The sequence below is a fragment of the Aureobasidium melanogenum genome (assembly GCF_000721775.1).
Source record: "Aureobasidium melanogenum CBS 110374 unplaced genomic scaffold scaffold_3, whole genome shotgun sequence".
Lineage (NCBI taxonomy): Eukaryota > Fungi > Ascomycota > Dothideomycetes > Dothideales > Saccotheciaceae > Aureobasidium > Aureobasidium melanogenum.
The window spans coordinates 83747-96728 of NW_024470055.1; the positions used below are offsets into that span (position 1 = coordinate 83747).

The following is a 12982-nucleotide window of genomic DNA, read 5'->3' on the forward strand; positions in this document are numbered from 1 at the left end:
GATCGAGTGCCTTTAGTTGTTGTCCTTTGCTATTTCCAAAAGTTGCCATTTGCCTCATCCCGTACTTTCTCTTTCCTTTGCTTCCTGCCTCATCATCATCTGTTATTGCCACTTCCCTCTTCTCGACCTGTTTTCTTCTTTAAGACCAACTCATCTCCATCATCTCAACGCCATTTAATGAAATACGGTCATTCCTAAGCTACGTTCTCGACTTGCATGACGCATGTCTTTTCCCTACAGTATATTGTCTCCCTACATGACTTGAGAACCCTTGCACCATCTGACGACTCTTTAAGAACATTCTCCGGGCTTATAACCTGCTCTTTGTGATCACTCCTCTCTCATGATGTGTTGTGTTAAGTAAAGATTTCGGTTGTGAGAGCGTACAGTGCCTTGCTAGAAAGGATTAACAGCTACAGAGATGTCGTTCCATCGAGGTGTCTCTGTAGTGACGTTTCCAACTTGACATGGCATTGCGCATTCCAGGTTCGACACAGTGAAATTTCAAAGTCCTTTAGGATCAAGAGTTCGTGACCTTTCCGAGACTGCAAAAAGCAAAAAGTAGAAGATCTACTTGCAGATACTAATGTATGATGTAGCGAATCTTGATTGTACAAAATTGAATTGGAAATTGTTATTTCTTGTGGTTGAGGCGTCTTCTTCTGTATTGCTTCTGCTTGATAAAGTTCTGGCTCTAATAGAACTGTTTACTTCCGAAGACACTCCTGCTTAGGCGTCTTTGCTGTGTTGTTTCTCATCTAACAGCCTCTCACTTCATGAGACCACGCAGCTGCTTGTCGATGCCCTTTTGGAACTTCTCAACGATGGTCGACTCAACTGCCTCTGTGACTTGAGCAGCAAGGTCTCCAGAAGTAGCGCCCTCCATCTTCTCGCGAGCGGCCATTGCCATAGATTCTCTAGAAGCAGGCGTCCAAGGTAGAAGATAAGTGTTGGTCTCGGTACCAAGCCGATCACGGTTTCCGGTCTTCTGCTGGAGGATGTCCATCTTGATTTTGACTTCGAGCTTGACCTGAGCTGCAATGAGGCCATCAACTGACTGAGAGGTACTGCTTGTATGTAAGTATGGTGGTTTTTTTGCTCGAACGGCGTCACATACTCAGCGGTCTTCTCTTGCATGTTCTCAAAGATGCGGACAAGCTCGTCGGTTGCGATCTGGTTTGCAGTCCATGCTTTGGCATCCAAGTGATCCTTGTTGGCCGCCTCACGCAGCTGGGTGGCCAGGATGCCAGCGCGCTGGATCTGCTCGTGAAGATCGAGGCGCGGTTTCTTGCTGATCTCGTCGGCGAAGTTGGTCTCAGTAGGTGTGTCCGATTCAGTGCGCTTAGACATCTTAAGTCGTGTGGATAGTGGAGGACAGAAGATTTTGACAGAACGTGGTGTGTGAAGTTGATCTACTGCATCCGAGATCGAGAACCAAGGTCAGAGAAGATGTGTCAGAGATGGAGGAGATGTTGTTGAATGGGACAAAGAGATGAGCCAAGTGAAAGACAGATGTCGGGCTTATAGACAAGTTTGGGTCTTACTAGAACTTGGAAGAAGTGAAACATTTCTGTCGGCCTTCGATTTATCTCACATTGAATTCCAGCGTGAATTAAGGTCGATGCGTCTTGTCATTGGGGATTGTTGTATCTATAATATTCTGATTGACGATAACATTAGAACTGGAAACGAGCTCTTCCTCATCACTGTTGTTATGACTCCTGATGCTCAATCTATCATTGATGCTCCATCAACACGCTCTTCATGGATTACCGCAAGCTCTCATGTTTGCATCGATAATTACCTCCTTTGCGATCTTCTTGATCTCGTCAATATAGTTCTCTAATGTGACGCTTTCCATCTTCTCCTGTGCAGCCTTAATAGCAGGTGTACTGCACTTCGAATCGCCAGGTTGCAAAAGAGCCTCAACATTTTTATGAAAGTAGTGACCTGGGTTGTTTCTACTAATGATGATGATGCAAGAGGAATGGCTTGGAAGGTTGGTGATGTAGTTGATAAGGATGTTTAAAAGTCAATGTTGGAAAAGAGAGCTGAAGGAAAATCCTAAAAAAAGAGTGTGTGTGACATCGAATCCGTATTGAGACTTTGTATCGATGTGAACCAAGCGCGAGGTGACAGTAGGGCAGTAAGGGACGGACAGTTCAAGTGACGAGCAAATCTTTCGATCAGTGTTGAGTAGTTGATCAACGCAATTGTCTTCGTGAAGGTCTAATTAGGAGGAAGGGATCTCGGCGTTTGCTTGAAAAGCATTGAGTGCTTCAATGAGGTTGCAGAAGTGAAGGTGTATCAAAAGTACTTGGTGATCGAAATGAACTGCAGTACTTAGTCCTAGTCAGAAGGGCCAGCTCTCTCACACTGTGGGCTTTGCACCTGCCGCAGATACATGGCGTAACTTCGACTGCGAAGGTCTCGAAGGCGCGACCCGCAACAACCCTGAAATCAACGCAACTCAGATCGTAGACTCTACCAGCGAGGAATCAGTGTTCCTTCCTCGTGACAACACACTTCATCCTCGCGGTCCGTGTATCATTGAGTTTTTGGTGCTTTCTTCCTGTCAGCATCATCAGAGAGTTATACACAGCAAATTCACAATGGTTCCCAAGACCAACCAGGCAAAAAAGAAATCACAGGTCTGGTGGCTCAGGGGCTGACTTACTTCCTCACTTTCCCTCATCCTCGTCCTCGTCCTCCTCTACTGCCTCATTTCCCCTCCAGCCTCTGACAGTGACTAGACCACCTTTCCACAGGGGTGTGTCTATCATGAGACCATGGTTGAGAAATTGCTGGAGAAATTATTAGCTGATGCAGAGGCTCGAACTTGGGCAAGCTGTTATAGTTGTTGATTAATGATTGGTGAATTGGTCGTTGTTTACAAAGTGACTGCCGATCTGGGTTAGCTCTGTAAGGCGACAGTGAGGTGGTTGCTAGCCACCAGACCATTGAGAATGTGGTTTTACTTGTTGCACATTTTCTGAACTATAAGAATAGCTGTCGCTGGTGATGGGAATATAAAAGCTGTCAGTACCTTTAGGTTCTTCGAGCCTCTTCCATATCATTTTCCCATAGGTGCTGATATAAGCACCACTCAGCAACAAATGGTTCCCTTGATATGCAGCAGAAGTTCGGTGACTACGTGGCTTACAAGGGCGAAGGCAGTTGAACAATAGACTGACGATTCTTCAAGCACATTGTTCGGAGCGGGAAACGGAAAACAAGGAGAGAAGGAAATGCAGTACCCAAGAACAGATACTACCAATGTACTTTGGTATCTTTTGGCATGAACATGATGAGCAGATGGCACGTATGACATGAGGGGATCACAAGGGACGGAAAATCAGCACCACCTTATTAGTGAGCTTTTGCCTCCTTGACGCTGACAGAGCCGTCCTCGTTACCGAAGTAAGCAGCAACGGGCTTTTGACCGCCCTGGCCGCCAGCAGCCTGGACCTCGTAGCCGTTGGGACCAAAGAAGAGACCAACCTCGAGAACACCAGAGATGGACTTGATCTTGTGTGCAAGGGCAGTGACCTCCCACTGACCATCCGTGCCTGAGCCATCCTTGCCGTTCTTGACGTCTTCTTGGGTAAGAAGGGGCTTGAAAGGAGCATCGATGATGTAGAAACCTTGGTCGGTCTGGATGGGACCAGTCTTTGCAAGGGTGTGCTCACGCAGCACGGGGTTGATAGAACCAATGAGCTTGAGCTGGCGCATAACGGTCGCGTGAGCGATGGGAGCAACCTCAATAGGTATTGAGGGCCACTTTGTGATCAGGCGGGTCTGGTTCTTGCGGTAGTCTAAAATAAAGTGTCAGCACAAGGTGAGGCAGAAGGATTCCGAGTGAGAGTGTTACCAGCAATGCAGACAAACTTTTTTGCGCGAGTTGCGACCAGCTTCTCCTGGAACAAGCAAGCACCACCACCCTTGATGCAGTTCAAGTCGTCGTCGACCTCGTCGGCACCGTCGAAAGCAACATCCAACATGACGTTCTCGGGCAAGCTGTCGAAACCCATGGGCATCAGGCCGGCCTGCTCAATGACCTTTCTCGACTGGAAACCAGTGGGGACGAAGAAGATGTAGCGACCGTTCTTGGGAGGGTTCTTGGCCAAGCAGTCCTTGATAGCCTCAACACCGTAGATGATTGTGCTTCCAGAACCAATACCAACAAACTGCATCTCAGAGTCGAAGTGGTCGGCGACGGCGCGGTAAGCGGCCTTGCGCTTGGCCTGCTCGATCATGTCGACAGCAGCAGCTGCTGCTGAGCCGGGAGCACCAGTAGTAACGGACATTTTGCGGGAGAATTGGTGTGGACGAGACAGAGGGCGGAGAGAGCGGAGGATAAGGGTCGAAGGTGACGAGGACAGCAGACGAATAAATGTTTGTTGGGACGAAGCTAGAGCGGTATGAGCAATCGAGGCCTCGGTCACAGTGACATATTCAGAAGAAGGACTCACCAGCAAACATGCACAGCGGATGGGTTGGATAAATGGCTTCTTATGATAACGAGCAAAAAGATGATATTAGCCGCAGAGCAAATGTTGGTAGCGGGGTGCCCTGAATAATGCTTGAATGTCTGGCGGCGCGTGCAAACGACCGGCCGGCATCGCTTCTCCCGCCGACTGCCCCGCCATTTCCCTTTCGTCATCAGTCAAACGCCGACACCACGCCGTGCACGCCGTAGCTTCCTGATCTAGAACTTGTGTCCAATTCAGTCCATCAATCCACCCACAATCTCATCATGGCAGCCAACGCAGAGGCCACGCCGCCTCCTCTCCAGGGAGTGCCTACATCCAAGGAAAAGAGATACGACAGACAGCTCCGTCTCTGGGCTGCCAGCGGACAAGCCGCCCTGGAACAAGCCCACATCCTGCTCATCAACAACGGTCCTGGCGTCGTCGGTGTCGAGACTCTCAAGAACCTGATCCTTCCTGGCATTGGTCACTTCACTATCCTGGACTCTACTCTTGTCTCGGAACAAGACCTGGGCGTCAACTTCTTCCTCGACGAGAGCACTCTGGGAACCTTCCGCGCCGAATCGAGCCGCCGCCTGCTGCAAGAACTGAACCCAGATGTTCAAGGACACGCCATTACCGAGCCACTCTCAGCTTTTATCGCTAGAGAAGCCGCTCTCAATCCATACACCCTCATCCTCGTCACCGCTCCCATCGCTCCCGACGTGCTTGACGTCGTCTCAGCCCATTGCCAGACACACCACGTACCTCTGTTCTACATCCATTGCTCTGGCTTCTACTCGCACTTTTCTCTCTCACTACCCCCAGCCTTCCCTATAGTCGATACCCACCCCGATCCTGCTTCCACAACCGATTTGCGCCTGCTCGCTCCATGGCCCGAACTTGTCCAATTCCAAAAAGAGAAGACCAGCAACCTTCAGGCATTGTCGTCTGAGGACATTGGTCACGTTCCATACCTTCTGCTTCTGCTACACTTCCTTGACGAATGGCGTGCATCTCACAACGGCCAACCACCTCAGTCATACCAGGAGAAGACTGACTTCCGCAACATGGTCGCAAAAGCTTCTCCACCTGATGAAGAGAACTTTGCCGAAGCCACTGCTGCAATCATCAAGTCATTGAACCCTCCCACCGCTCCTGGCTCCGTCCTCGCTGTGCTTGATGCTCCTGAAACAAAATCTCTGGAGCCTACCTCATCCGCATTCTGGTTCATCGCCAATGCTGTTCACACCTTCTACTCTACCCATCATCAACTTCCTCTTCCTGGTGCGGTGCCCGATATGAAGGCTAGAAGTGCCGACTACATCCAGCTGCAGAACATATATAAGTCAAAGGCCCGCAAGGATGCTGCAGAGGTGCTGCAAACTGTCCGAGCACTCGAAGCTAGCGTTGGTCGCACGGAGCCCATCGACGAGAAGGAAGTCGAGGCTTTCTGCAAGGGTGCTGCTCACATCAAGTTGGTGCGTGGAAAGCCTCTTCGCATTGCACGTGGTGATGCCCCACTGCACTGGGGTGAAGAAACTGCCAAATCTGCTGTTGAACACCTCAACAACTTGACATTTGGCCTGGATAGCGGTATCCTGCACTACATTGCCTTTGTCGCTTGGGATGCATTTGTCGGTAGCCACAACGTCGACGCACTTGGCGGAGAGCCTAGAGTCCCTGGCTCGACTGATGCTGACATTGAAGCTGATACTGAAAAGATGGTCGGCATTGCTTTGAATATCATAGATTCTCTGATCAATGAAGCTGGCACTTTCATCGAGAATCCCGGATATGATGAGCTCAAGGCAAAATGCGCCAACATTGTGCGCGAACTGTAGGTGTCTTCCCCTACTGTAGCTTTAAGTAATACTGACTAATGACCAGTGTTCGTGCCGGTGCATCCGAGCTCCACAATATCGGCTCTTTGGTCGGTGGTATGGTAGCCCAAGAAGTCATCAAGGTCATCACGAAGCAATACGTGCCCATCGACAACACATGCATCTTCGATGGCATTGAGAGCAAGGCCTCCGTTCTCCGAGTCTGAGCTGTACAGATATTTCACGACTAATAAAAAGAGGTGGCGTTCATAAGGAATTTTTATGGCCATCAAGACTGCATAGCGAGGCGTTTTCCCATGTCTTCTCATCTTCATCCGAGCTGTTGCTCTCTGACGCTTCCGAATCTAGGCTAGACTGTGAGCTCTATGCTAGCTTCATGCCAAAAATAAAAGAAGCATTACTTTTCGATCATATTGCTTGGAGATGATGACCAAACCATCTACTCAATCCCAATTTCTGACGTAGTGCAACATGTACACGAATGCATACGAATTTGGATATCGAGGCGAAAACAGGAAAAATCCCTGAGGCAGTGGCGCCTAGTGAGCGGTACCTTCCCTCCTGAAAATATCATGCAGCTTTGCAACTACAGGTTTGAGGAATATTAACATGGAGATGAGCTGCCTCTACGGAGAAGGTTCGGAGCTTCATCTCTCACCAGACACTACGATACTGTACGAGCCTGTAGAACTTCTCGTCTAGGTCCAATTTTTGTCCACTTCTCTAGCCAAGTTTCCATAAGGATGATGTCTGCTTTGTCGCTGTGGTTCTTGACAATTAAGAACTCTTGTGGTTAGCTAGTGATCATCTGTTGTCCTTGATGCTTGTAGGCTTGAGACAAAGGAGTGGTGAGGCACATCGGCGAATCGCTTGTAGTGGGTCGACATTCAGTACAGCCCTGCTCGAAGCCAAGGTCTTTCATGCATTATGCTTGTGACTATCCGATCAACAACCTCTCTACCTAGCCTTGGTCTTTGCCTTTACTCTCGCAAGCAGCGAATTCAAATCCTCACCACCAGAAGAAGCCTCAGTCTTTGCCTTCTTCTCCCTCTTCTCTACCGGTGGAGCATCAGCTCTCTCACCATCCTCATCACTCCTACCCTTTCTCTTCCTCCTTCCCTCTTCCAACAACGCCTTCATACCCTGCGTACCCTTGAACCTAGGATTCGTAGGATCAATAGCAAACTCATGACTCTCAAACAATTTGGCAAATCTCGGATCCTGCGTTTCCATACTGAAATCGTCTTGTTTAAGTATTTCAGCTGCATCCTTGGCTTTCTTGTTGTTTTTCGATTTCTTCTTGAGGGTCTTTTCGGCTTTGGCGATTTCGTTCATGTTGAAGTGGCGCATGGATTCGGAAGCTCCGGTGTTTTCGTCGACCATGAGCAGTTCCAGCTCGGCGCGTTTGGCGGCATTGGCGGCGTCTGCTGCTTCTTTCGCCTCGCGCTTCTTCTGACGATCTGCTTTGCGAGCGAGTTTTTCTTGTTTTTGGGAGGTTGCTGTGTCGTTGAAGAAGGGGTCGTTGAAGGGATCGTCGTCATCTGCTGCTGGTGCTGTGCTTGCGGGTGTCTTTTCTGTGATGGCCTCGTTGTCGGATGTTTCTGCTGCAGCTTCACCTCCATTGCGGGCTGCCTTCATCTTTTCCTTGCGACGGGCTTTGCGTTCTTTCTCCTTGCGGATGTACTTCTCGCGTGTGGTTTCTTCGATGATAGGTTCGTTCTCAAACACACCCTTGGACTTTGCTGCGGCATTGGACAGACCGGAAGTAAAAGTGATTTGCATATCTCCAACCGGGCCATCGTCTTTAGATTTTGACTTTGCTGCTTCGGTGGATAGACCCAGTGCAGCACGCATCTTTTGTCTTTGCTGCTCTGCTTTTGTCATGCCAGTGTCGTTATCTTCGTCGTCGCTGCTGTCGCTGCCGATGTAGGCTTGGAGGTCGTTCTCGTCGATCTCAGCGCGAGAGAAGGCACGTTTCTGGACTTCTTTTCTTGTTGTGTCGTCGGCGTCCCATGTCAAGCGGACTTTACTGTGGGTAAGAGCATCTGTGACGAATTCGTTGGGCTTGTAGCCTGCGGGAATCTTTGTGCACTCGTCGCGAGGGGTGTCGGTGTCAAAATCGACATCGTCAGGGACAAATCGCAGATCGAAGAAGTTTGCTGTGGAGAGATATTCACGACCGTCCATGCCATCGTAGAGGGACTTTGCTGTTTCCTTGGAGTCGCAGGTGATGACGGCGTAGTAGTACTTTAGGCGATCCAGTTGGTATTGACGCAGTTTTGCGGAGTCGAACTCTTCGCCTGTGTCTCCCTTCAGTAGCTCTTTCTTGATTCTCTCTTCCTCGTCGTCGCTGTCTTCGTCCTCGTCGATCTCCTTTGTTGTGCTGGCGAAAATGTCTCTAGGTGGGCCTTCGAGTTCTTCCTTTTGCATGCGCTCCTTGCCAAACTCGCTGGGGTATACGACGACCTTGGAAACACGGCCAGTAGCAGCAAAACTCTGCGCAACAGCCATGAGATCCTCTGCGCGGATGTTGTCCCAGTCGAGGTTGACGACAGCCAGACGAGACGAGACATCACCAAGAGGCACATCAGCAGCTTCCTCGTTAGGGAACTCCACTGCATCCTCTTCAATCTCCTCCTCCTCTTCGCTGTCATCTTCAGAACTGCTGTCGTCCTCAGAAGACGAGAAACCGCCCTCTCTCGCCGGATCCCTGACTCTGCCATCCAGTCTCTTGAGCTCAGCCTCGATCTCCTCGTCATCAGCAATAGCCTCCTCTTCGCTCTCCTCATCACTTCCCACAACCTCTCTCACCGGCTTCTTGCTCTTCTTAGGCTTGACCTTCTGTGCCTTTCCCATCTCTTCCTCTGACTCTTCATCTTCCTCCTCATCTCCATCTTCAATCTTGTAGAAGCGTTCCAACTCTTTCTTCGCATTGCTCTTTGCAACCTTGCGACCGTACTTGTCGACAGACGCTTTCTTTGAGAAATCATCGTCCTTGAACATGCGGGTGAAACGCTTGTCGACGCCTACTTTGCTGTGTCGTGCTGAGGGAAGACGGAAGCGAGGATCTGTGGTCATGGATGCGAAACGAGGGTCGCCTGTTTACACATGTCAGTTTGTTTCTCTCTGTACACTCCACATGAGGAACGTACTCGCTGCAGCAGAAGAGGAGGCGCCTTCATTGCGGCGACTGCCCTTTGCTTTGCCCTGAGCTGGCATATTGACGTTTCGAGTATGTGATAATCAATCCAGCAAAAGTCTCTAGTATTTGCGACCGAGCTAGACGTATCGAATCGTGTTTGCAAGCGATAGTTGTGTTCAAATGGTCGCAAGGAAATGGAGGGTAACTTTTTTCTTTGGAAAAACACCAGCCAACGGACTTTAGCCATTCTTCGCCGAGCTTGGCCTGTGCTCCGGGCAGGGTTGCCTTGTACACAACCATCTAAACATGTTCTTCTTGAACAATTTGATCAAATTTGTTCCTTCGGTTGTCAATGCTCCGTGTAGTGCTTGCAGGGTACCTCTAGCATCGTTTTGTAAAGTCTGGTGGTTATCGAGTGTGCGATTGTGCTGCAATGCTTATCTGAAGAAATTATGGGCTCGGATTTCGAGAGAGGCCTTATCACCCATTTGAGATATACACCAGTTCATAGTCCAGAACGGTGAGCGACACGGCAAGCGTGCTCAGTTCAGGAATTCTATGTAACGAACACATATCACTTAAACGAAAGGACAACAATTTGTAGGATAGCAAATAAGGCCAAAGTGCCCTTGATTTTGTTCATAATTATCTCGGACACTAAACCGAAAAAGGCATCCTTCTTTTTTATCTTTTCCTGGTCATTGACACTTTCCTTCATCATCATGCCTCTATGACTATTGACAACCGGCCATATACTGTGATTGGTAGCATGTCCTTCCGGTATCTGAGGGTCTGAAAGACGACTCCTAGCGCCTGTTTCCGTAGGCAGCACCCATGCCTTGGAGCATAGGCATACCCATACCAGGACCTTCTTGAGGGCTGCGCATACCAGGAGTACCATCGGGGCTTCTGACATTAGAGCCAGGCATCATCATCATGCCCGGAGGAGCGAAGCCAGGGGGCACGCCGGGGATGTGGTTTGGGTTGTTAAAGAAGCCAGGCGGGGGAGGACCGTGAGCTCCAAATCCGGGAGGCGGCATACCCATGCCTGATGGGAAGCCGGGAGGAGGGCCTTGCATGTTTCCGCCTTGCTGTGGAGGCTGTGAGCTAGGCTGCTGGAAAATGTTGGGCATGTTTGCAAAGCCAGGAGGGTGACGCATGTTGGGATTGAAACCAGGAGGGAGGCGGTCGCCGGGACCAGGAGGCGGAGGGCCGCCGGTCATATATGGGAAGTTAGGAGGAAAGTCTTGGGGAGCACCAGGACCAGCGTTTGGCATCTGCTGGGCAGTGCTCTGGCGGCGCGGCTGAAGAGGACCGTTAGGGTAGCTGCGCTGAGCTTGCTGCAATACAATCGAGGGATCCTCGATGAAGCCAGGAGGAGCGCGAGGACGACCCTGATCCATGTTTTGGTTGCCACGGAACAATTGCTCCTCGATCGATTCAGTAGGACGAGGAGCTTGCGGCTTAGGCGCAATAGTCTGAGTTTGAGTCTTCGGTGGTTGGTCAAGGAAGAGCTGGAAAGGTTCAGGCTCGTGTTGGCTGCGAGCCGGAGGAGGAGCTCTGTTGGCGTTCTTTGCTTGAATCAAGTTGAGCAAGAACTCCGAGTCCTTGTTCAATGAGTTCTGCTTGCGTGAGTGTTGTTGGTTGAAGTTTTCGGGCGTTGAGCCATTGCGAGGAGCTTGGTCAAGGAAGATGTTCTGCATCTGCTGAGGTAGATGCGAAACAGGGTTGTTCGGTTTCATAGATGCTGGATCAGGGGAGGCGACGTTACTAGTGGGACGGCTGAACTGAGATGGAGGCGGTAAGAAAGAGTCGGAAGCAAAACCAGACTGAGGTCGAGGAGACTGATGCGATGAAGGGCCCTTGTCGAACAGTGCAGCCAGAGGGTCTTGAGATGGTTGGAGGCCAAAGCCAGGCGGCGGACCAGCAGGTGGACCTCTTCCATCTTGCTCTTTGATGGGCGAGTCGACACCGCCGGACTGTGATTGTCCTCTACGGAGGCCGGCCATGATTCTGGCAAAGCCTTGCTTGTCTTCGTTTGACTCTAGTGCAGCGGGGGTGGCAGCCTCTTCAACAACAGGTCGAGTCTCCTCTTTGGGAGTAAACATGGCTGCGAAGCGAGAAGACTTTCCCTTTCCTCCAGCCGGAGCCTTGATCGCGCGCGTGTCGACAGGACTCTCGAGCCTTTTGCTCTCACCCCAGGATCCGAAGATACTCTTGTCGAAGCCAGGCGCTTCTACCATCGGGGTTTGTGGTTTTGAATGTGCCGGCGTTGACTTGACAGGAGTGGCGACGCCATCGGCAAAGGTGTCTGGCTTGGTCTCGGCAGCGGATCCGTTGTTAGCAGCCTTCATACGCTCCTTCCACTGCTCAAAGTCTTCCTGTGTGTGCATCTGATTCTTATTCTCCTTCTCCAATGGCTCGTCCATCCATTCTGGCTCCTTCTCAGGAGCATCCTGTTGACGCTCGTTGCGAGCCTTGTCTCGCCAGCCACCGCGCTGACTAGGTCTCTCTCGCTCTCGCTCACGTTCACGTTCACGTTCGCGCTCACGGTCACCGCCACGGTCACGGTCGAGGTTGTCGCGGGCCCAGCGCTGATCGAAGCGCTGTCCAAAGCCATTGCCATTGCCTTCGCGCGGTTGGCGCGGTGTGAATCTGGGCTCGGAAGCGAAAGCATCGTCGTCTTCTTGCTGTTGCTTGGACGAGCGCCAGTCTCTGTTGTTGCCAGTCTTTGTAGTCTCTCTGTCACGGAAGAAGCGCGAGCGCTGGTTGGCAGCAGGTGACTCTTGTTCCTGCTCACGCTCTTCGAGCTTGTTGATGTTGCGAGATGATGCGAACGATGTTTTTGGTGGACCAAGTACGATTTCGTCTGGTGAATGTAAGCTTTCTGCAAGATTAGGCAGAGCGAATGACGTACCAGGCTGCTGGGCAGAGCGTGATGTGTGTCTAGTCTGTAGTAATGATGGTCTCTGTGATGAGAAGTTGCCCATTGGAGCAGGCTCTTCGGGTCTCTGGGACTGGTTGCGTGGCTTGCGACCGCCATTCTCTTGTTGCGATTGCTGAGTACCTCTTTTCTTTGTTGAGCATGCGGACTTGGTAGGAGGCGGTCACAGGAGGGGCTTACTCTATCCACTCATCGATCGAGGGCAGTTCGTCTGGCTTGCGTACTAGAGGCGACTCACGAAGAGCTTTCAATTGCTCTATCGTGTAGCGCGCGCCGTAAACGGCCATTTTGGTGCGGATGTGAGGGGCAGCGGCTGGTGCAAGCGACGAGAGATGGTTGAGAAGAAATAGCGTTGCAGACGAGCAGATTGATGGTCGAGCTCAGGTCTCGGTTGCGATAGCGAATTGACTCTGGTCAGCGTGGGGTGTCTGGGCCTTGTCAAGTTGGGCGTGGGTGTTGGCGAGATGTGTCTTGTCGCCCCGATGAGCGTTGATGGCGCTCGAGTCGGTCGCAGACGTCAGCTGCTTCGATTGTGCTGACAGGATCGACAAGGCGGCAGGGAATAATATCGATTTGGGCAGCT

The 12982-nt window shown here is 50.8% G+C and overlaps 5 protein-coding genes across 5 annotated transcripts; 1 reads left to right on the plus strand and 4 right to left on the minus strand.

Annotated features, from left to right (window-relative positions):
* Nucleotides 1-769: 769 nt before the first annotated feature.
* Nucleotides 770-1350, minus strand: M437DRAFT_63128 (uncharacterized protein; the record flags this gene model as incomplete). Its single annotated transcript, XM_041024203.1, has 2 exons — nt 770-1067; nt 1118-1350. 2 exons carry the CDS (start codon nt 1348-1350, stop codon nt 770-772), a joined length of 531 nt encoding a protein of 176 aa, XP_040882596.1.
* Nucleotides 1351-3369: 2019 nt separating this feature from the next.
* M437DRAFT_41301 (ribose 5-phosphate isomerase A) lies at nt 3370-4307 on the minus strand (the record flags this gene model as incomplete). The annotated part of the gene is made up of 3 exons (XM_041020359.1): nt 3370-3549; nt 3595-3815; nt 3872-4307. The coding sequence occupies 3 exons, from the start codon at nt 4305-4307 to the stop codon at nt 3370-3372; spliced, it is 837 nt and encodes a 278-aa protein (XP_040882597.1).
* Nucleotides 4308-4756: 449 nt separating this feature from the next.
* Nucleotides 4757-6519, plus strand: M437DRAFT_40813 (uncharacterized protein; the record flags this gene model as incomplete). The annotated part of the gene is made up of 2 exons (XM_041020256.1): nt 4757-6309; nt 6360-6519. The coding sequence occupies 2 exons, from the start codon at nt 4757-4759 to the stop codon at nt 6517-6519; spliced, it is 1713 nt and encodes a 570-aa protein (XP_040882598.1).
* A 751-nt stretch (nt 6520-7270) lies between these two features.
* M437DRAFT_72475 (uncharacterized protein) lies at nt 7271-9532 on the minus strand (the record flags this gene model as incomplete). Its single annotated transcript, XM_041025864.1, has 3 exons — nt 7271-8013; nt 8044-9411; nt 9466-9532. 3 exons carry the CDS (start codon nt 9530-9532, stop codon nt 7271-7273), a joined length of 2178 nt encoding a protein of 725 aa, XP_040882599.1.
* Nucleotides 9533-10261: 729 nt separating this feature from the next.
* On the minus strand, nt 10262-12686 carry M437DRAFT_81438 (uncharacterized protein; the record flags this gene model as incomplete). Its single annotated transcript, XM_041027558.1, has 3 exons — nt 10262-12324; nt 12373-12524; nt 12580-12686. 3 exons carry the CDS (start codon nt 12684-12686, stop codon nt 10262-10264), a joined length of 2322 nt encoding a protein of 773 aa, XP_040882600.1.
* Nucleotides 12687-12982: the final 296 nt, after the last annotated feature.